At 36.6% G+C, this 24,179-nt stretch overlaps 1 protein-coding gene and 1 long non-coding RNA gene across 3 annotated transcripts in view; one reads left to right on the forward strand and one right to left on the reverse strand.

Moving 5' to 3' along the window:
- Positions 1-178: 178 nt before the first annotated feature.
- On the reverse strand, positions 179-2,293 carry LOC118613862. Its single transcript, XR_004955976.1, has 2 exons — positions 2,204-2,293; positions 179-1,049 (listed from the first exon to the last, which is right to left on the reverse strand). It is a non-coding gene; the product is annotated as an uncharacterized LOC118613862 (long non-coding RNA).
- EEA1 (early endosome antigen 1) overlaps positions 1,455-24,179 on the forward strand; it is a 108,038-nt gene continuing 85,313 nt past the window's right edge. Inside the window, exons 1-2 of one of the 2 annotated variants that reach the window (XM_036237973.1) lie at positions 1,455-1,698; positions 22,799-22,891. In XM_036237973.1, coding sequence (XP_036093866.1) covers positions 1,675-1,698; positions 22,799-22,891 — 117 coding nt within the window. In that variant the 5' untranslated portion in view covers positions 1,455-1,674. The remainder of the gene's footprint in view (positions 1,699-22,798; positions 22,892-24,179) is intronic. The other variant, XM_016147649.2, reaches the window with a different exon arrangement.

Here is a 24,179-nt window from a genome sequence, read left to right on the forward strand (position 1 = left end):
GCTCTGTGCCAGGAATTTGGCACATAATAAATAAATATCTATTTATTATTTCACACAGTTTTATCACCCTAGTCGGCTAAAATATTTCCCATATTGTCCGAAAATAATGCACCAGTGGCTGGAAAGATGAGAAAGTGTGGGCTTTGCTATGTTTGCTTGGAAGTATTTAAGTGCACTATTATCAATAGTGATTAATAATGTATTAGTTGTAGGCAGGGTTGTTTTACTGCATGCACAGTAAAAAACAGAACATGTTTGGGATAGAAACAACACATATCACATAATATTTTACACTTTACAGAACACTATTACATTAATTCACTTGAGAATAATATTTGCTGCATCTTTTCAAGATACTTTCCAATAAGCACTCCATTCATTGCTTAGTAGACTTCAGTCCCCCTCCCCTTCCCAAGGTCAGTTGCATTCATACATCTAGTTCCCTATTTAAATAACATTAAAGGCTTCCCTCTTCCTCCTAGGGTTAACAGTCAAACCATTTAGATTGTGAATACTAGCTGAACGGTAAGACTCTAAGCTGTGATTTTTGAGTTTAAACGACATCGTTCTTGGAAGTTAGTTCCAAGTCCACGTCCTCGTTTTGGCATATGGTTTATTTGTGAACTCATAATTTTTTCTTAATCTGTAAAACAGACGCATTAACACTTCATATATCTATATCAGAATAGGTTTTAAAATTCTTTAGAATGGTCCAAACATGGACTTTAGAAAGATAAAATGCAACATGTTACCGACATAAGTCCATTAAATATTGTTATAGTCTCCAAGAGACAATCTCAAACTTCTCTTGCTAACTTAAATTCCAGTTTCGTCCTACCCTTTCTTCTGATTCTTTATTTTTCCTTTGTCTGAAATTGGAAGCCGGAAGGGAGCAGGGAAAAGAAACAAGGGGTCGGACAAGGGCAGCGAAGCCCAACACACGGGTCAGTTAATTGTGTCTGCGATTCTCTCCTTTGCTTCCACGCAGGGGCTAAGCGCTTCCAGCAGAAATGAGGATCCAGTCCAGGTTCAGTACAGGCAAGGGTCACCTGAAAAATTTTAGAGAGCAGCCTGAGGTCTCGCCGCAGATACTCATCCCCAAGCCGCTTCTCCAGTCACGGTCGTGGGCACCCCCACGCCTGGCCCCAGGGGTTCCAATCCATTTTCCTAGCGGGCACGCGGTCTGCGCGCGGGCGCGGCCTCTGACAGAGCGCGCGGGCGTGCGCTCGGCGGCCACTGCGTTCCCGAGATCGCCGGAAGGAGCGGCGGCACCAGTATCCTGCCTCCTGTCCGTCACGTAGCCGCCCACGCCGCCGCCGCTGCCGATTGGCGCGGGGCCTGGCCAGGCCTTTCCTAGCCCCGCCCCCTCCGCGGACGGACAGGCCGAGTGGGCGGGGCGGTGGCGGGCAGGCAGGCCCAAGCTGTCAGTTACAGGGGTGGCCCAGCCGGCGGGCGGGCGCTCGCTGGCTACCTCGTCGGTCGCTCGCGCGCGCTCCCTTTCGCCTCCTGTGGGGAAGTCGGGGCCGCCCGAGCGGCCGCCGCCACCGCCTCGCCCCGACCTCCTCCCTGGTCCCCTCCAGGCTCAGTCCCTTCCTCTCGCTCACCCCCGAGTAGTCAGTGGCCCCGCGCTGGGTCCGGAGAGTAACCGCGGCGGCGCCGGGTGGTGCTTAAACCATGTTTAGGAGGATTTTGCAGAGGGTAAGAGAGTGAAACCGTCTTTCCGGCAGCACGTGAGCGGGAGAGCCCGAGCCCTGGGCTGCGGGTGCCGCCACCTCGCTGTGGAGCCGAGGCGGCGGCGCGGGCGCCCCCTCCTTGGCGCGGGCTCCTTCCTTCTCTAGGCCCCGCTGCCCGGGAGACGATTAGGCCGCGGTCGTCCGCCCCGGGGTCGGGTCGTGGGGGAAGGGAGGGCGGGCGGGGCGGCGGCGGGGCCAGAGGCCGGAGCCGGGGCCGGGCGCCCAGGCCCGGCGCGCCGCTCTGGCGCGGGGCTGTCGGTGCGAGAGGGCAGCGGGGCGGGAGGGTGTGGTACAGGCGCGTTCCTCCCAGATCCTAGAATGGCCGTGTACATGGAGAGTTGTGCCCGCGGGACCGGCCCGCCAGCCGCCTGCCGAGCTGGAGATGGCCTCGTGGGAGATTGTGGGCGGCTTGCTTAGCTCTAACCCACCGTTCCTGGCCAGGGTACCCCCCAACTTTACACCACACGCACCTGCCACGTACGGCTTCAGTTTCTCATCTGGACGGCGTTGGAGGGTAATGTGGTGAAACCCGGCCTAGCATGGGCCCAATCGTGGTACCGTCTCTTAACTGGCAAAGTCAGCTGAGAAGGAAGATATTACTCACTGTTGGAAACTTTTTTTTTTCCAATTAAAATTGCGTTCTCCCCTCCCAGCCAGTCCCTTTTTTGACCTGTCCAAGAATAAATCCGCAGTAGGCTTTAACCAGTGGTATACACTTAGTCCTTCACTTTCTGTCAGTGCTATCTGTATTTGAAATCTGGAAAAACTCTAAGATATAAAGATTAGAGTATTGGAAAGCTGTAGGTGTATTCTTTAGGAATCAGTTCTTAGAATAACATAAAATCTTTTCCAATAAGAGTTACTGTACTAAAAATTTTTGTTTTAGATAGCTTCTTTTTTTCTCTTTGATAGGGTGCAATAAAATGTAAATGACTGCATAGTTGGTGCCAAACCCATTAGATGGTATTGACTGAGTAGGGTAACTAGTTCAAAAGACAGAAGAAATTAGTGAATTCGTGATATTCAGCCAAAGAATGTGCCAAAGAGCCAACCATTGTACAGGAAGAGAGTGTACTTGCTTCTGCATAGCTTTTGTGAGATGTTTAAGTCATGTGAAAGTTGGTCGTATATATCAGGGAGAGAAATGGTTAGCTTTTGTATCTGCCACCCTTTATTGACTTTGATGATGTTTTTCAGTGGTTTCGTCAGAGTTTTTGAAATCTTGATAAGCTGGTGATTTTGGCAGTAGCCAGGGCATGCCCTTTGCTTTTGCCGTCGGTTCCTGTGTTCAACAGTAAAAACATCTGTGCATGATTTACTTGTAGTACTTAGAGATTTTTCTTTTGTCGGACCTGGAGGAATAGATTACCTCATGCCTCTGATTTTTTGTCATAGTTCCATAACTGAAAATTAGTTTGCCTGTGGTTTGTTTTCAAGTTCATGTATAAAACAAAGTGTTGGCTGACTTAAGAGTAGCTTCTGGTAGTTATAGATTAATTTTCAGAAATATGGAATGCTTTCCAGTATTCTTAGCTTAATGTTGTTAAGCACTGGTGTTGGTGCATACACAACTGTTGCAGAAGTTCCAGTTGAAACTACAGATTTGGAATTTTGGTTATTGCTGAGATGTGATATGGAATCATCACATAGGAATAAGTTGATTGATAACAGTTTCTTAACCATGGCACTATTGATACTTGTGACTGGATAATTTTTTATTTCGGGGGGCTGTCTTTTGCATTTGTTAAGATGTATAGCAGTATTCCTGGTTTATACCCACTAGATGCACACCCAAATCCCTTTCCTCCTATTGTGACAACTAAAAATATCTCCAAGACTTTACCAAATGTCTTCTAGGGGCTCAATTGCCCCTGGTTAAGAACCACTGTGTTAAATGTATATAATCTTTTATAGGAAAGTTTGAATGGTTTCTCACAGGTAAATTTATTTATTTTTCATTGTACTTATATTGAGCATCAGTAAATGCCAGTTATATGCTAGGGGCTGGGAAACAGTTAAATAAGATATGGGCCCACCATTTACAGCTCACAGCTTGGTTATGGAAGTGGACATTTAAAAGTAATTACATGCTAGATTAATTGGGTGGATCACTTTGTAAATTATATAAACATCTAAAAATGCTATGCTGTACACCTAAAACTAATATAAAATAATATTAAATGTCAACTCACATTGGAAAGTAAAAATTAAAAAAATGTAATTACAGTGTTATGTAATGGAAGAATGGAGAGTGCACTGGATGCTACTTTGTAGGAAGGTGTTGGGACAATCATGAAAAACTTCAGGGAGGAGGGCATATCTGGCAGAGGGAACAGCAAATGCTATGACAAGGAGTCATAAAAGGGTGGATAATATTAGGGGAACATAAACAATCAAGTTTAGGAAGTGAAATATATCCAGGGACTGGTGGGAGATGAAGGTGCAGGAGTAGCTACACACCAGATTATGACAAGCCTGGAGTGCCTTTGGAGTTCAGCTTTTATCTTGTAGATGGGTCAGTGTTAATGCTCAGAATTTTATAAGACATTTCAATAAAAACCTTAAAGAAATCTTGTGATTTTATTAGTACTTTAGAACCTAGAATATATATTTTATTAACTCCACAGGTGATATTTACTAACAAGTATAACTGGAATCTTTAAATTATGTGTAACAGGGTAACCATTTTATTTTACCCCACCCTGATAATCTTCTCTGCAGAGATATTAAGATGTAAGATTAAATCTAAACTTGCTGATTTCAAGATTTGTTTGAAATGGACTCTATGCTTTGAAATTATATTGCATTCCTTTAATGTTATGTTTTTAGATGGACTTTTCATTTAACTGTTATAATTTTCTCCTAAATAATGTCCTTTAAATAGCATTTTTGAACGTAGAAACAAGAAATATGCTTATAATAACTTATAACTCAGTCTTTAAACATCACCAATAAAGTCCCAGGGTACTTTACAGAAAATTTAGTTTCTAGTTCTCCTCCTCCTTCTGCTCCTTCTCCTTCTCCTTCTCTTTCTAAAGGGTGTCTCTCTGAGACTTGAAGGGTCTGAAGAAAATATCGAGGTAGCTTCAATATATATGTATTGACTTTTTGGCTTGATAGTCCTTTGAAGAGACGTGTGAATTTAAAGTGCTTGATGGCCAGAAAGATGATCAACATTTAGTACTTTATGTAGTTCATAAACTTTGTTGCAATTTTTTTCTTAAGGAACTTACTGTGATTTAACATTAGTGTATTTGATGTACTTTTACTGGTATATATCAATGATATTGCTAAAGGAAAAATGAATTTAATTATTCTAGAATTGTAGAAATAGAAGGCTTCTTTTCTAGTCAATAGGCCTAAAATGAAGAAGTAGAAACAGAGATTCAGTGATTTACCTATAGCAGCATGGTTAGTAGATGTCAAAACAGACTACAACCAATTTTGTCCAACTTCTAATCTATTTCCCTTTTCCTGGCACCTTGTTGCCCTTTTCCCCCACACTCAACTGGTGTGATTAGCACTATACTAGTCACTGCGGAAGGTATAGGAAAAATATGAGACATAACTTATAACTTCTCCCTCAAGGAACTGATATGATTAAGTGCGAAAGTAAGTGATATAGACAATGAAGGCTTTAGTAATACAGAGGAGGAAAGATCAGAAATCAACCTGTGCGATGTGGTTTTGGTGAATATTTGTGATTAGGAGAGAAAGAGACAAGTTTCATTCTAGGAAGGAGTTAAAAAATGAGTGAAGACTCGGAGATGGGAATGAATTCATTCTCCATGCCTACCCTCCTTCCTTTGCATATCGCCTTTCAATAAGTAAATATTTATAAAACTTGCTATGTGCTAGATACTGGGGATACAACAGTGAATAAGACACAATCTCTTAATCGCTTAAAACCAAGTGACTTTTAGAGAGAGAGATATGTTTAGAGTAGAAAGAAATTGAGAGAGAAATTTACAAACATAGTGTTATACCTCGTTTTGGATATTCTTGTCTAGCTCAGCCCTGTCCAGTGCAAATGAGTCATATATGTGATTTAAAGTTTCTACTAGCCATGTTGAAATAAATTAAAAAGGAAGAGGTGAAATTAATTTTAAAAGTGTATTTCCTTTAACCCAATATATCTAAAATATTTTTAAAGTAATCAATATAAAAATTAATGAGACATTTTACATTCTTTTTGTACTAAGTTTTTGAAATCTGGTATGTATTTTGCACTAACAGCACATCTCAATTTGACCTAATCATATATCAGCTGTTTTAACTGCCTCAGATAGCTAGTAGCTACTATATTAGATAGTGCAGGTCTAGTTGAATAAATATATTTATAATTTTTAACTTTTTATTTAGAATTAATTTCACACTTATAAAAATTGCAAGAATAAAATAATACAAGGAACACTTGTATACTCAATCTAGATCGATCTATTATTAACATTTTATTCTATGTGTTTTATCATTTGCTCACTTTCTTTTCCCTTCTCCTTCGCCTTCCCTTTCTTTTTGTCCCTCACCCCTTTCCTCCTCCTCTTCCTTTGTGGTGGTGGTGGTGGTGGTGGTAGTGGTGGTGTTCATCTTTCTTCCTTCTTTTTACTCCTCCTTCTCCCCCTCTCCTCTTCCTCCTTGCACCCTCTTTCTCTCTAATTTTTTTTTTCTGAATCATATCAGGATCAATTATGATCCTTTACCTCTGAATACTTAAATGGAGGATAGGGATATTTTCTTATATAACCACAGTATAGTTGCAGATGACATAAGTTTACATTGATTCAATTTACTATCTATCCATAATCCCAGTTTGTCAATTGCTTTGATAATGTCCTTTGTACCATTTCCTCCTCTCTAGTATAGGACCCAATTAGGGTTATATATTATATTTAGTTGTCATGTTGCTCTAGCCTCTTTTAAAATAGAAAATTTCCATAGCATTTCTTTGTAATTTATGACATTTGTGAAGAATGCAGATCCTCTCCCGCCTCCCCCCCTCCCACCCCCCCAGAATGTTCCTTGTGTTACGTTTGTCTGACATTTTCTTGTGATTAGATTGAGATTATTCATTCTTGGCCAGAATGTTTCCTAGAAGATGTTGTGTCCTTCTCAAGTTTTCACATTCGGAGGCCCATGGTGGCCTTCTTTCATGGGAGATGTGAATTTGAATTACCTTGTCAAAGGTCAAGGTGTAGTTCTGTTTTTTTGACTAGATAATATTTTTTTTTCCTTTGTATCTACTAGGCAGATACTCATAAGACCATGCAATTATCCTGCTCCTTATTAAAAATTTCCCTAGATTTTGTATCTATCATTGATTTGTGCCTGATTTAGTCTTCACCACAATAACTGCAAAATGATGATTTTCCCACGCCAGCATTTCTTCCGCATTTATCATTTGGTCTTTGGCTTCCCCTCGCTATGTCCCTTCCCTACTGGCTCCCTTCCATCCTAGTTCTGCCTCCCTTCTCTAGCAATCCACTTTCTTCTCAGCACCATTTTTCCTTCCTTCCTTCCTTCCTTCCTTCCTTCCTTCCTTCCTTCCTTCCTTCCTTCCTTCCCTCCCTCCCTATTAGCATGGATTCATAATTTCATTTTTTTTATGGTTTATAGCTTAGCACTGTATTTAATTATTTTGGTGCTCACATTGTCTCAGGATTGAACAGTGGGAGCCCCTTCAAGATGGTTCCTGTGCCCTTTTGACATGTCCCTATCATTTTTTGAGCTCTTCCTTTCTGCCAGAACAAGGCATTCCAAACTTATCCTTTAACTACCCTTTCCCAGCCCTAAAATTAGCCATTTCTCTGAGGAGCCCTTTTCTTTTTAGTAGAGAATGGTTTAGAAACCAAGGTCTGGGGTGACTTTCCTTCTTGTTTCTTTTGGTGGACAAATCTAACTGAACTTTTGAACTTTATTCTGTAGACATTGGAAAGTCAATAGATTTTATTCACCAGTAAAATATGTTTAACATATAGGGGAGGAAAAATTCTCTACCCTCTTTGGGTCTTTGGATAGGAGAAAATGATACAAATTTTATTACATTTTTACATGTATATGGGAACTTTCACAAGAGAATGAAGACCTGAAGAAGTGACCAGAGCAGAAAGTGTTTATACCTTTTAGACAAACAATACACTTGTGAACAACTGATAAGATAAAGGGGTTTGGGCTAAAGGTAGTAAATGGTGAAGAGGTAACTAGGAAGATAATGGTGAGTTTAACAAAGTTAGTTTGTACAGATTTCTCAGCCCCAGATTCTCTGTCTCTGGTGATAAGGGTGCCTTCTACCCTTTTGGTACAGGGAGGATACATTTTACATGGGAATTTTACCTCCTACTTTAAAAAAGAAAGAGGGTCAGAGTGTTTCATTTGTTTGTTTATTTGTTTTTTGTACATGCTGTTTCTTAAGTGCCTTTAGCTAAAAATAATATGCCAAAGTGGCATATTTTGGGGTGGTATATTCTCTTTTTTTCAGGCACACAGTAGGAGTTAATCATATTGATTGAAATGAGTATCGAAAGGAATGGGAAGATTAATTTGCCAGTGTTTCATGTGATGTATTAAAACTGTAGAAGAGTATAGGTGGAGATCACATGGGAGTGATTTTAATATTTTAGGCATAAGTAAATATGATTTGCATTAGGATACATGCTATGTGAGCAGAAAAAAAAGTGATGAATAGGGACAACCTTTGACATCGCTATCTCCTAAACATCTATTATGGGCCTACTATGTGTTGTGGACACATTGTTGAGTAAAACAGACATGAACCCCTGAGGAGCTTAGTGTCCGGGGGAGGAGAGAGGAACTAAAGAATCATATAACTATATGGTCACATCCTTGAGTGGATATTAGGAAGAAGAAGAACAGGTAGCCCAAGAGCACATAGCAGGAGGCCCTGATCTAGAGAAGGTGTCCCAGATTAGTTACACATTTAAGTTTGATGAAATTATGGCTCATTTATTGACATGAATTTAAAAACTAGGATTAATTTTCTCTGTATGGATTTATTTTTAGCCTTTAACTACCCTTTCCCAGCCCTAAAATTAGCCATTTCTCTGAGGAGCCCTTTTCTTTTTAGTAGAGAATGGTTTAGAAACCAAGTTTTCTCTCCTAATCCTGGTGGTCTTTGGTTGGAGTTAGAGATAATATAATTAGTGATTAAGAATGAACTCTGGAGTCATACTATTACAAAGCAATGTGATCAGTGTTACTAGATATACAGAGGAAGTTTGTGAGCACAAAAGAAAAAGTAATTCTGTGGCAGAAGGGTGAGGGATAAGGGCAGAGACAGGGAATGGAGATTGTCGAAGGCCTTACAGAGTATAGAGGTGTCTCAGGCAAGATGGGGTGAGAGAGAGAAGGCATTTTAGAGACAGTGACCAGGTCAATAAAAGAGCCTGAAACAGCCTGGCACAGCACAGCAAAATTGTGAGCATTTCTGCATGTGTATGAAGATAGTTATAAGAGATGAGACTGAAAAAGGTTTTGGATTTTATACTACAGACAATAAGGAGCCATGGAAAGTTTTTAAATGATAAAATTTTGTAATAAGGAAAACTCACAAAAATATTTTTCCCAGGTAATCTTTATAAAAGGTAAATCCTATGAATCACTCTTCTGTCTAAAGTCTGCTGGTGACTACTCAGTGCCCATAGGAGATGTTCAAATTCTTTACTTTGGTACACAGGCCTATAATGCTCTGGTTCCTTTAACACCATTTCAGGCTCATTTCCACATACACCTCTGTACAGGTACTGACCTTGCTGTCCTCACTAATTGTATTTCCCACAACTTACCCTGTTCTCTCATTCTGTCATACCTCTGTAGAAGCTTTTAGTTCTGCTCAGTGTTCTACAATCATTGCTCAGTTCAGGTGAGTTCTAGGACTTATTTGCTTACTTATTTTCTTCTCCTAAAGCACACCATACTAATTAAGAGAATGGGCTTTTAGAATTAGACTGTCATTTGAACCCTGCACTCCTCAATTAATAAGGGTGAGATCTTATGCAAAATTTCAAACTCTCTGAGACCCAGTTTATTGAATTGTTGACAATAATATGTACCTTACAGTGTTATGGGAGGATTAAATGAAATAATGTTCATGAAACACTAACCACAGTATACCCAGCATTCAATAAACATATAGTATATAGTAGCTATTGTACTATGAATCTCTAGAAAATTTATTACATTGCTTTTGTAATTTGTTTACTTGATTCCTTCCCTACTAGACTGAATTTTCTTAGAGTGGGGATTTTATTTTCTTTCTTAGTGTGCAGGATTTAATGTGTGCCAGATGCTTAGTTGTTTTCAATAATAAATATATGTTGACTACTTGATAGCTGTGTAGAGAGGACGGGTCTATTCAGGGAGAGACCAGCTAGAAAGTAATAACCTTTTAGTTCCTACAATTGTTGCACATTAGAATCATTTGGAACCCTCTAAAAAAGAAAAGATTCCCAAGTCCCTTTATTGAATCAGAATTTCTGGATCTCTGGTTGTCGGTCCAGGGGATTGATGAAAGCTTGAATTCAGGCAGTGGCTTTGGGGCCAGAGAATAGATTGATTTTTCAATAAAATTAAGAGATAGAATTGGTAAGATTTGTTGACTTGTGAGTAGTTTGGTTAGCAGAGAGGATGGTGGAATGGACTAAGGTAAAGAATAGAGAAGGAAGAGCAGGTGTGGGGAGGAAGATGAGTGTGAACTAAAGGTGTGGATATCTCAGTGGAGATGTTAACTAGGCAAGTGGAAATATAGGCCCAGCACTCAGGAGACATGCAGAGGCAAGAATTAGATTTGTGTGAATGTTAAAAAGAGAAGTCATGTCAAACAGGGATTGAGAAGAGTCTCCTGAATGGAGGAGTTAGATCATATCTAGTTCAGTTTTAGGAGAGTCATAGGGAAAAATGACTGGGAAGTAAGGAAAAAAATGTATGTTGCACAGACTACACTTCCAAGAAATATGGAGAAGAGGAAACAGTAACTAAATATTAAATGAACCAATGTAATCTGCCATCCTTAGACTTTGTTCTAATAAATGCTTTTTATTTTCAAGAATCACAAATTTTATCAAATCAGTTTAAGCTGAAAGAGGATTTATTGTGAGGTTTCAAATCAAAGAATAAGATTTCCTATACAGCAGGTCTCTAGAGAGTAGGATTTAGCGTGGTGTTAGAGGCGGCTCTTCCCTCTTTCTCGCATTCAGATGGACCACTGGCATCTTGTCTCTGCATTTCTACAACCATCCTCCTTGCTGCTGTTTACTCGATATGCTCAAGACCTCAAATTACCATCCGACAACATGATTCTACTTGCTTATCACCTTTCTTTACATAACTAACTGGCCCAATGTCTAAATTCCCAAATCATAAGAAAAGAGTCTAAAAATGTCCTCTTTATCTTTTCTTGTCGGGTCATACACTGGTCTCTGGCTGGCCAACAGAGTTGCTTCTTCTGGGTCAGGTGATCACTGTTGGTTTAGTCATCTGGGGTTGGGAGTAGAGTGGGGTCATATGGTACTTAGGATTCTTCCTTCTCAGAGTTGGCACCCTGAAACACGTCTTTTACAGATCATTTTGGAAATAATTTTGTCTCTAAAATAGTGATAATAATTTTGATTAGGTTCATTAGGTTCTAGGAATAAAAGGTCCAGTTTAGCTCAAAAATAAGATAGTGGTGGATGTGCTTGGCAATAAGAAAGATGGAATTTCATGGAAATTCAAAATCAAAAATTTAACATGGGGTGGAGCCTCTGAGACATTTTTATTGAAAGGCTTTAAAGGATGCATGGCAGTGCTGTTCAGGACCTCCATGATAGGGCTTTATAGGTTTTTCACTCTAGGGTTCCATTGTTAAAGTATTCAGTGATTCTTCACATATTTGAGTCTTGTAGCTATATATTTTTGTTTCTGCTATCAGCTAATTTTCTTATCTATTTTAGCTTTTTTTTTTTTCCCCCATAGCTTCTGCATATTCAGAGTCTGTGGTCATTTGAGACTTTGGCTGGGTTATAACTTTGATTTGCTCAAAGTAAGGTAACTTACTTTAGGTTGGATCCATGCCTATTACATGCACTGCGATTGATTGACATATTTATTACATTTACAAGAATAATTTAGTTGCATAGCCATCTGTTTAAGTATTATATGGGCCATAGCAGTAGATGAAATTTAATAAAACTTCATTCTTTCCCTCATCTCAGTTTTTAATATCAGACTATGATTGAGTTTTATGTAAGTATGCTAATATAAAAGTTTTTCCAGAGTCTCAGTGATACTTTATTTGGACTTTATTAGCTATGTAATATTTGGAAAATGATTTAAGAATTCCTATCTTAATATGGTGCTATGCCAAAATGTGTTGTTGTGTGGGATGGATTAAGTGGTAAATCATATTGAATAAGATCTCTGTTAAAAAAGTATGAATTTATTTTATTCTCTAAGATGTTTATTTTTTTCAATATAACATCCGTTTTCAACTTCTAAATATTTAAAGTAATAATTTAGTTTAAAAATATTTAACTATAATAAAAGAATATATTCCTGGTTATGAAAATCATGTACATCATGGAAATTTGAAAAGTTTTAAAAAGAAAATTGGGAAGAAACATAGGGCTGTAGCATAGTGGGTAGTTTAACAATAAGAAAAGAAATTTTGAAGTCAGGTGGAATTCTAGCTCTGTGATCTTAGCTAACAATTTATTTAGCTCTCTTAACCTTATTTTTTACCCTTGACTAAATGGGAATGATCCCTTTGACTTAATTCAAAGGATTGGTGTGAGGATTATAAATAATTTATAATGTAAATAAATTATTTGCTGTTGTGCCTGTCATGGAGATTATATGTTAGCTATTATTATTGTTAATAGAAAGATAGAATATTTTATTTAGCAGGCTACCAATTGATATTTTTTTAACTGGTATAAAACTGAAGTTTCTTATGTGCATGATTTTGAAAATGCAAATGATCTAGGGGAAGTTGATTTTCTGAGCTTTTCAATAAGATCATGCCTTAGGGCTATTTTGGTTTTAAGTGTTTGAGTATAAAGGGACCAGAGCAAGTAGAGAAATCACTGATTTTGGAATCAGAAGACCTGAGTTCAGGTTCTACCTCTACTACTGTTGTGATGTTAGGCAAATCATTGAGCTTTTCTTGGCTTGACTTTCCTTAATCTTTCTGGTGAGGGCACTTTTCCCCCCCTGACTTAGTTGCTTTTGAGAGGTAAATTACTTAGGTGATTTCTGAAGTGCTTTTAGGGTAAAAGTGTTCTTTGAAAACCAAGGAAGTCCCAGGATTTTGAGTCTGCAGATCATTTGCAACCCCAGAATAGCATTTTAGGTATGTTATATAACAAATCCTGATACTTTTTACTCTGTTTCTAGCATTTTTGCTGAGAAAACACAATGTCTTCAGGAAGGAAGGATTCAGTGATAAAATTTGATAACTCATGTAAAGTGACTATCATAGCACCTTGCACATAGTAGGCTCTGAAAGAGGTCTTCTCTACGGAGATCTCCTCTCACCCAGTGTTTTAGCCCTGTATGGGTATCTAAAATGCAAGTAAGGTACATTCATTATAATGGATACTTTGGTGTGCACCTAGATCTCCTTTCAGGATGAAGAAACGTTCCCCTAGCTACCTAGAGCCATGGCTGCCAAAGCCTCCTAACTTCTTTGGGAGTCACCCTTACAGAAGGAAGTTGCTCACCCAGGATTATGTCCCCTTCCTGGAAGTAGTCTGCCCTTAATTACTGGTCTATGTGGGGGATACAAAGAATCATTATCCCCTTGCTTTAATTTGGGACTTTTGTGAGGGACCATCCCAGCTTCAGGACTCTTAGTAGGATTAATTTAGGCTACTGTTGCAGTGTGTTACTGATCAATACTGTTTAGTTTCTCCCTGGGCCCACACAGGTGTTTCTGAGAGCACTCCTCAGTAAATCTCGAGCTTGCAGATTTTAGAGGCTCAGAGTCTGTTTCCTTGGAAACCTGAATTACGAGTCATCTGCTGTTTGGATAGTTTTTCTCAGAGATTTTTGCATCATAAAAGATTATTATATTCAGGATGGATTTTAATTTTATGAACGTTGTGTTCTACTCCTTTGAAATTGATATTCTACATATCTTTTATAACAGGAATCCATGGCTAGTAGATTAGAATTTCTGTTAGATTCTGAAATGCTTAGTAGTAGGTCTGCAAGCCTTTTTGCTGGGATTTTGAACATGGCGCATAGATGCTCTCCTCAGGCAATTTTATTATCAGCACCTTTCCCAGTTCCCTCAAGTGATTTTAAGACAAAAAATGAAAAGTGGCTTCTTCTCAAAACTAGACTATGAACCCTGATTTTGTTATATTTTTGTGTCTGTTTGTCCGTATTTGTTGCATCAAAACATTTAGTACTCTAAACTTGTTTAAAATATGTAGATCAATTTTAATTATATGTTAGATATTTAAAAGCATGTTAGATATTTAAAAAATTTTTTTTTACTTAATATTGAGTTAATTGTATGATGTCTATAAACCCAATTTAGTTAGTAGTAACATCTATAATTACTTTGAATAGTCTTGGTCTCTAACTGACTTGACTGCTTTTATCCCACTGATTTGGCTGCTTTTATCTAACTATTGTCTAACTATTAAGTTACTTTCGTCTAACTATTAATAACCAAATCACTAAGTTTTAGAGTTTTAAAAGTGTCCATAAGAAAGCTAAACATATATAGAGATCAGAAATATATTTAGGGCCCAAACGAATCATGGAATGAGAAAAGCTAGAAGGACCCCATGATCTTGTCCTGTCCCTGCAATTTATCAGTGAAGAAGTTGAGATTAGAGAAGTTGTCTTGATGGGTATCAGAGAGATGACCAAGAAACATTTTAGATAGTGATAGTCTCTCTAGATTACTGAATTGGGACCTGAAAAACCCGTTTTATTTATTTTATTTTTTTGAGAAAACTGTTTTTAATTGCAACTCTACCATTCGATAGCAGAGTGATGTCAGGTTAAGCCAGTTATACTTTCTAGGGCTTAATTTCTACATCTATGAACTTAAACAATTGTAACGTGATTTCTGAGTTGCTTTCCAGCCTTTAAATTTTGCTTCTAGGTCTTTTTTGAGAGAAGTGCACTTAGTGATAAGTGTCTACTATTTATAGTATATCTACCAAATGCCAGGCACTTATTCAAACATGTTATGTGTATTATTTCATTTAATCCTCACAATTCTGTGAGGCTGCCATTATTCTACTTTACAAATGGGAATTAGGGGCTTAGAGAGAGGTTAAATAAATTTGCAAACTGGGTAAGTTGGAAGTTGAATGCAGATCTGTATGACTCCAATTTATAAATTCTGAATTACCATACTTAGATTTAGGTGGAGTTATGTTTTTGGAACACTTGACAGGCCCTGCTGAAAACAAGAGCCGATTGCATTTAGATAGGTTAGGCAGGGAAGACAAGATACAGAAGTATGTTGTGTACTGGTGGATGAGAAATTTTGGAGAGGGCTAGAATCAGATGCAACAGGGGGCATAGTTTCTTAGAGGCCACTTTGAAAGACAAAATGAATAGATACTGCACTCAATTTAGCATTAATAATTTAACAATATAGGTGACTGTATTTGCTTGCTCATGGAAGTTGTAGATGGCTCCAAGTTAAGTGGAATTGCTCACATTTCAGAAAATAGAAATTGTTCTCCACTGAAAGCTGATGTAAATGAGTTAGGGTTAAGGTATATTTGTAAAGAAGCTTACTATTTAGATGATATGATAGAAAAGCATCTATGGAGTTTTATGGTTCCATAAGTTTTTCAGGTCAGGGTCATATTATTATAAAAGTCTGCCTTTAGGATCTGATACTGATCAGGATATATTCAGTTTTAAGAAGGTGGAGAAATAAGGAACTCTTAGGACAAAAACATAATTAGTAAAAATGAAGTATGAGACAAAATTAAAGGTATTAGAATTGTGATGGATATAAGAATGAAAGAGTGTTAGTGACGGTTTTCAAGGCTGAAGATTTAGAGCAGGCAGGAAATTATTTAAGTGACATTTTCTATGAAGTTTAAGGCTGACAGCTAGTAGTGAGGATTAGGACTACAGTAAGTATAGAATGAGAAATAGAATTTCCCTTCTCTAATAATTATTTCTAATAGTTTCTTGTGTATTTCCCACAATTTTTGATATATATGTATGTATGTATGTGTATATATATATACACATATATATGTATATATATATACCCATTAACATACAAATATGATCATACTCTTCACGTAAGTTTGAATTTTTTTCACTTAATATACTTTGGCGATCTCTTAGAATCAGCACTTTCAGAACTACCTCTTATTATTTATTTTTTTATAACTGCATTATATTCTATTTAATGGATTATCAAAATTTTATTAGTTTCTTATCGAAGGACATTTAGTTTGTTTCCAGTTTTGCAATTGTAAGCAATACTGCAGTGAACATGCTTGCATATTTGTATATGTAGGTGGTAATTTTGTGAATTTGTCCATTGGGCAATCCCTAGAAATGAGTCAGAGAGTATGTACATTGTTTGTATTTAGTTACAGTTCCATTAACAATGTTTTAGAGTGCCGATTTTCCAACACTCTTTCCACCAATGAGTATTGTCAAAGAATAGGAACATGTTGATTTTACTCAAATATCCTGAAAACCAGGTTGGCAGTTTGTCATTTTTAGTCTTCCAGTTTCTTTTAACTTAAAAAATTAGAAAAGGTGGAAAAGAGAATGATGTAAATTTTGGAGTAGTTAGTTACATTAATCCTTTTTAATGAATGAATCCTATTGTGTGTTGGTTAAATTCAGATGGACACTTTTATTGTGTCCTTACTAAAAACTAGGGTGACCTCATTCTATGTAGGGCTCCCATCCTCAAAAAAGGTTCCTTTTTTCTTTTGTAGAGAAGATATGACATTACATCTACTGTGTGTAATTATATGTATTGCTGCATAAAAAACCACTCCCAAACATTAGCTTTAGCTTAAAACAACCACCATTTTATTTGCTCCAGATTCTGTAGATCAGCAATTTGTGCTAGACTTAACTGAGTAGTTCTTCTGCTGGTCTCTCTTGGAGTTACTCGTACAACTGGAGGTATCTGTTGGTTTGATTGGAATGGATAATCTATGGTGGCTTTACTCAGATTGCTGATTACATTTACTAGGCCGCATGTGTCAAGGCTCTCCTGGGCTTTTATTGTAGCAGAAGGGTTTCCAGCAATGAGAGAGCAAATTCCATTGTGCAAGCACTTTTCAAGTCTCTGTATCTCATTTGCTATTCTACCATTAGCTAAGGCAAGTCTCATGGCCAGTTCAGAGTTTGTGTGGGAGGATTACACAGGAGAATTATACAGGCATTAAAACATAGGTGTGATTCATTGAGGGTCATTACTGTAATAATCAACAATAGACACTACTTTCTTCTTTGTATTGTATGAGTAAATGGTATGAGTAAATGGTATAAATAAGATAATAGAATTTAAAGGACAGAAAGATTTCTTATCTAAGGGAGAAGATTCAGGAAAGGTTTTATGATGTCATTTAAGTTGGAAAGACTGATTTTATCAACAGTTAGAAAATGGTGATTTCTAAATTTTTCGTTCTTTCTACATACATTGACATTTTCTGTAAAGCACTTTTTAATATCAGCTAGGGCTATTGGGTTGTCATGAATTTCAGTGCATACAGGAAAGGTAGGATCAATGCTTAATATTTTTCACTTAATTACTAATTTTCGGAGTAAGATTTGGTACTCTACTTTAGTCTTTTGACTTTCTCTTTACTTAAATATTTTATGAACTCCTGGCTTTATATTTAGTTATTGAGTTTCAATCGATTGTAGTCTATGTGGTTTTTAATGTGCAAGTTATCATAGCTTTAGCTAGTGGAAGTGCCTCTTTTACCATTTGGGTGATCTAAGCTCCAGTGCTGTCCCAGGAACATTGGAGATTGTTGGTTCTTTTCACTGCCACAGAAACAATTCCAGCTCAGTGAGAGTTACAAAAGGTAATATTTATTAAAGGCATGTTTTGAGGTAGAAATGGGTCACACCTAAACTGGCTAACCTCGTGGAAACGAAAGTACCCTATGAGGATCAGGTTACAGCAAGAAAAGAAGGCTTTAACAAGTTGGAAGTGGGAAGGTCTGAATTATATTAGGACCACGACCCGGTGATTACAAAGACATTCCTAAGTGATTGGCATGTAAGGTCATTTTGTTTGACATTTGGCTGCTATATAACACTTTGCCTAGAGCTCATGTGCTTACCCAGAATTCAGCCTGTTATAATTAGAGTCATGAACTTTTGGGAATAGACATGGTATTATATGATGGTATAATGAGGCTGAGGTTGTGGGCAGGTTAGGGTAGTACCTTCTTCACAAGTATCTCTGGCTGGGTTAAACCAGTTATAGGTTTATTGCTGTCCAGTCCTTTGTTTCTCAGGATGCAGGAGTGATCCTTTAACTACAAATGGGGTGATCTTTGGGAAGTCTTTGTGCTGGGTCTTTGTTTCTTTGTTCCCTTGTCGCTCATGTCTGACTAGCTACCTCACATTCCAAAGTGACTTTTTGTCATTTTGACAGGAAAGACCCTTTTAGTGTTTGATAGCTTCCTTGCTTTTTGGCACATCATGTCTTAGATTTATCTTGTATCGATTCTCCTCCAGGCCTAGAATCAGCCATTTCTTCACAAGTCCTGTTTCCTTTTAGTGGGGAATGCTATTTAGACATCACTGTCTGGGCACTTAATGTGCTTACTGATTGTAGGTTGTCATTGCTTTTACGCTTTTAAGTGATAAGTATATATGTATATATACACACATGTACATACACACAGATATAATCATATTTAAAAAGCAAATAAAACATGAATTAAAATTATTTTTGTTATACTGAATTTTTTGGAACATTAACATAATTATTTTCCCTAAAAATACATAAAGTGGCTTTTAAATAGCAATATTACTGTTAAGATTACTAAGCAAATTTTACTACCTTTTTTAGCAGTTCCCCCCCCCCCCCTTATACTATATCTTATTAAGGCTATATAGTCTAAATGCTGTATTCTTAAATCACTTAGAATAATTTTTTTCTCTCTGTGGCTATACCACCAACCTGAGATTCAGTTAGGTTTTTAAAATTAAAAAAAATATTAATAAATACTAAATCGTGGTAACAAAATTTACCATTTTTACCACTTTAAAGTATGCAATTTGGTGGCATTAGTACATTTATATTTTGCCACCATCACAACTATCTATCTCCAGAATATTTTTATCATCCCAGACTGAAACTATGTACCACTACATAGTAACTCACAATTTCTGCTACACCTTAGCCTCAGGTAAGCACTATTATACTTACTATCTCTACGAATTTGATTATTCTCGGTACCCCATATAGGTGGAGTTATACGTATTGGCCCTTTTGTGTCTGGCTTATTTCACTTAGCATAATGTTTCCTAGGTTCATACATGTCGTAGCATGTTTTAGAATTTCCTCCCTTTTAAAGACTGAATAATATTCTATTATATGTATATACCACATTTTGTTTATACATTCATCTGCTGGTGGACATTTGAATTGTTTTCATCTTTTACCTATGGTGAATAATTCCGCTATGAAAATTGGTGTACAAATATCTATATTATTAGATTTTAACTGGTTTTTAATAAATGAGGATTATTATTAACTAAGAGAACATAGGAGGTAAAGCAAATTTTTTTGCTGGGATGGTAAATGGTTGAGATAAATAAAAGTTTGATTTTGGTTATGATTCATTTCAGGTGCTATGGGAAATCAATTAGGAAACAATTGGAAATGTGGGTGTTGAGGTATAGGGTACTAAAGTAGGTCTCTCTTTTATAGTCCTGGTGAGAGATGATGGCACCTTGAACTAAAGAGAGGGAGAAAGGCTAGATTCAAAATTTATGTAGTTGATTGAATTAACTTGGTGTTTAGATGTGAAGGTTAAGGAAGGGAGCATGTAATGCTTTGGATTAGGCAAGATGGGTATGTGCTGTTTCTATAATTTGAGGTAGCGAATGCAGATGGGTGAAAGGTTCGTGATAAAAGGTAATGAATACGATTTTAAATAAGCTGACTTTGGGGGTGCTTTCAAGGGATTCAAGTAGAGATATTTAGCAGGACAGGAAAATATGAATTTTAAGTTTAGCACAGATCTAGATTAGATTTAGAGTTTTATTGTCAGCATTGGGTGGGGGTTATTAAAATTAAGAAAGTAATTGAAATTACCTTGAGCAGGGAGTCCTTAACCCCAAGCCCAAGACTGCTACTGGTCTGTGGCCTGTTAGGAACAGCGCCACACAGCCGGAGGTGAGCGGCAGGTGAGTGAGTGAAGCTTCATCTGTATTTGAAGCTTCATCTGTATTTGCAGCCACTTCCCAGTGCTAGCATCACTGCCTCAGCTCTACCTCAGATCATCAGGCATTAGATTCTCATAGGAGCCTTGGTCTCTGGTGCTAAAAAGTTTGGGGACCACTGAGAGAATATACAATGAGCTAAGAGGTTGAGCATGAAAACTTCCTGGGTAGCCCTGAGTTGCTTTCCATGAAATTTTAAAAAAATTTCCATGGAATAGTATTTAGTTGTAAATAAACCTTCTCACTTCATCTGTATGTTGTCAAATCTTAGCTCTTAATAGTGGAAAAGGGGTAGTGAGGGTGTTCAGAAATCTTTGGTTATCCATTTATAGTACAAGGCTCAGGTAATGTGTATAAAGCACTTTTCTCAAGGTCTGCATGTAGGAGGTGGCTTTTCAAATGTAACAAATTTGTGGAAATCTTCCTAATTGGTTTTTATAGTGGCCTGAGGATGAAAGGGAAACAAAATCAATGTTGAAAGTTACATTTTCTAAGATGTCTTATAAATCCTCAAGGTTTTGAGGTTTTTATGTCATTTAATTTTTAGTAATTATATGCTTTCCAGTTTCAGAAATAAATTTGCTAAATATAAGGTATGCATAATATCCTACAACCATGTTTCCCCCCGCCCCAAAGACTTGCAAAAGCAAAAACTTATTTTTAGTTAACTCATCTTTTCCTGGGAATCAATTCATTATTAACTCAACTTTGGCTGGTTTGCCTTGTTTGCTATCTAGTTTCAGCTAGAGTGATGTGGGTTGTGTATTTTCTTATTAAGTGTTTATTATGGCTCTTCTGTGTACAAAGACTGTTATAGTTATCATTTTAGTCAGTTTTAGTGCTTTGAAGATAGGTAAGATTTAGAGATGAGGTTCTTTAGTAGCAATGAGACTGTGAAACTGATTTGAGTAATTTTCCCATTGAAATTTTTGCTCTCTTCCTGATTGGTCTTCTCTTTAGTGAAGTCATATGTAGTTGGGGATGAGGAGGTTGTTGAGAATTTGGAATTTTTGACTCAGTATATCACCAGATATTAGAAAAACTTTTGTTATTCATCTACAAATATTTGCTTTTTATAAGCTACTAGATGCTTGTTCTCTGTTTTTTTTTTTTCTCTCTACTAGATTAATATTTCAATCACATTTACAAGATATAGCTATTGGTTACTTTGGATTACAGCAGTGTAATTATTCTCACATTTAGATTATTTAATTGTATTCAGTGTACAACTAGTCTGAAATAAGTAAAATATGGATTTCAAAGAAACTCCATTTTGTTAAAACTCCTGTGATAGTGATATTTTCTTTCCAGGAGCAGTAAACAATAGTAATTTTTTTATTTGCTTGTTTATTTGCACAGTTAAGTGCTTTTCTTTCTTCAAAAGCTTGATTCTTTGATATCTGTTTTTGCAGAGATTAATGCTGCTTTATATCAATCATATAGTTGCAGATAATATGAATCCGCTTTTATATAACCAGCAATCTAGGATAGTCTGTTCTTTGTGGGTATACATTCTTATTTGGTTGAAGTAAATACTTTGAATACCTCTTGGCCTTATTTAGGTCTGTTTACTAGGATAATTTTAGCCAAATTTGTAAAAGAATATTTTTGGTGATGGTAATAAGATTATTACAGGATGTTTGTGCATTGAGGCAAATGTGTAGTGAATTGTTCTAGATCTTGGGTGCTTGAGGTGCATCTCAGTGAAGATGTCCAGTGGAAAAGCAGTGATTTAGTGGATTAGTGATTAAGAGCCAGACTGCTTAAGCTAAAATCTTTTTTTTTTTTCTTTTTCCATTTATTAGCCATGTGACTTTGGGCAAGTTACTTAGACTCTACCTTGGTTCTCTTTTATGTAAAGTGGGAATGATAGTATATACCATAAAAGTTTTTTGACGAAGATTATTGAGTGAGTTCTTATGCTCTTAACTTTTTTGCCCAGTGTTTTACTGAATTTCCAGTTCCTTTAAGATAACACCTAGGTATTAATGAATGATATTGTTAGATGATAACTATTGGAGTGGAGGAAAAAAAGACCTTTAACCCTCCAAACTGTTTCTTTTAGTGATGGAATATCAAGTATTGGAGACAGATTGGTAATGGTTAGCATGGATGGTAGATAGATGGATAACTAGATAATGTGGACAGTATTGGTCTTTTTAGCACTTCTCAAACCATTGTAATTTAGTTGGTGTAGTAGAGCAATGCAGAGGAATCAGAAGACCACAATTTTAGTTCTGCTTCTTTCTGATTTTTGTTCAGAACAGTCTTGAAAAGTCCTTTAGCTGCGTTGAATCTGTTTTCTCATATACAGAGATAACATTTATCCTGCCTCTCAAAGAGGTGTCTTATGATTAAATAAGGTATTCTGTGAAAGTGAGTGAAACTATAAAGCACTATATACAAAAGTAAAATTTTTATTAATTTAAAAAGACTGAAAATGAGATAATGCATTTAGAGATCTTTATACAGTATTAGGTACAGTTTTCAATAAAGGGTAGCTGCTAGTACTATTATTATTGAGAAGACGTCTACTTTTTTATTTGTAAGGCTATTTCTGATTACTATGTAGGTTATTAAATTAAATAGTTCATGAATATATCGTTAATATATTCTGGTTTGATTCCCTCCCCCTTCTGTTTATATTTCAGACTCCTGGGAGAGTTGGCTCTCAAGGTTCTGATTTAGATTCATCAGCAACTCCTATTAATACAGTGGACATCAATAATGAAAGCTCTTCAGAGGTATGAAAATAATAATTTGGCAATAAAGTTCAATATTTTTAGCAAATATTTAGAGTAATGATTGGTAATTTAAATTTTAGTAGGAAAAGTTCTCATAAGTTATTTCTTACTAAGAAGTGCAGCTTTTGAATCATACATGTAGATGTATATTGGTGCCTAATTGTGAGAATGAGAAAATGAATATTAAGACCGAAAAATATTATTGCCAATTTGTCTTTAATGCTAATGTTATATCAACTAATGAAGCTTAAATCTGTTGATAAAGAATTTGTGGTTAATAAGTATCCATTTATGTGCTTATATTGTCATGAATTATTCAGTTAATGAAAAATTAGGTTATCTATAAAATTTATATATTATTTTCTGTCTTCATTTATGACTTTATAAGAAATTTTTGATAGCTTATTAAAAGTTAATAAGTCTAAAATAGAAATAAATTTTTGAGAAGTCAGCCTTGGTAGTTGCTTTATTATTATTTTTTTAAACAAACAATATTTCACATTATAGAAAAAGGAGATAAGAAAAGAGAAGAACATAAAACCACCTATGATACTGTCTCTAAGAGATCTGTACACATCTGCTCTGATAGTTTTTGTCAGTTGTCCCTTTCTGGGTCTGATGGTACCACCTACTGAGTCCCCTTTTCTCTTTTCTCCCCCTTTTCACCTCTTGGTTGATGAGTCTCTCTCATGTTAGTTTCTGGTTATTTTTCCCTTTCTAATAATTAATCTCTCTATTTTTTCTCTGACTGTCTCTTTATTCGTCTATCTTCATGTATATGCATATTAACCATAATAAGATTTTACAAGATTGTGAGAGCGAAAAGTAACAGATGGACTCTATTAAGAACAAATTTAAAGAAACATCTTTAAAAAAAATTTCAAACTGTATTCATGATATGGTGAGCTCAAAGTTCTCAGCCGTACCCCTGGAAATACCTATTAATAATTGTTGATCTCAGACCAAAAAAAATAAATCTTTAATGAGTAATGAATAATGCCATAATGCCTGATAATCCTGCTATATTTTCTTATTAGGGTCATTTTCCTGCTCTCAGAGATAGTTGTACTCCCTCCTCTATCCTCAGATCTCTCGTGTGTCCTATCCTGTTCTCAGCTTCCCTCCGTCACCTTCTATTTCATTGAGAAAATAGGAACCATTAGATGAATATTCTCGTTTTGTCACCAAAGCTATTCTTACACCAGTGTTCTCTTTCTTACTTTAATAATTTAAGTTACTTTTCCTATCACATTTTAACCCTTTCTTGTGTTCTTTGGATTCCATTCTC

The sequence above is a fragment of the Rousettus aegyptiacus genome, unplaced genomic scaffold, assembly GCF_014176215.1.
Source record: "Rousettus aegyptiacus isolate mRouAeg1 unplaced genomic scaffold, mRouAeg1.p scaffold_m13_p_2, whole genome shotgun sequence".
NCBI lineage: Eukaryota > Metazoa > Chordata > Mammalia > Chiroptera > Pteropodidae > Rousettus > Rousettus aegyptiacus.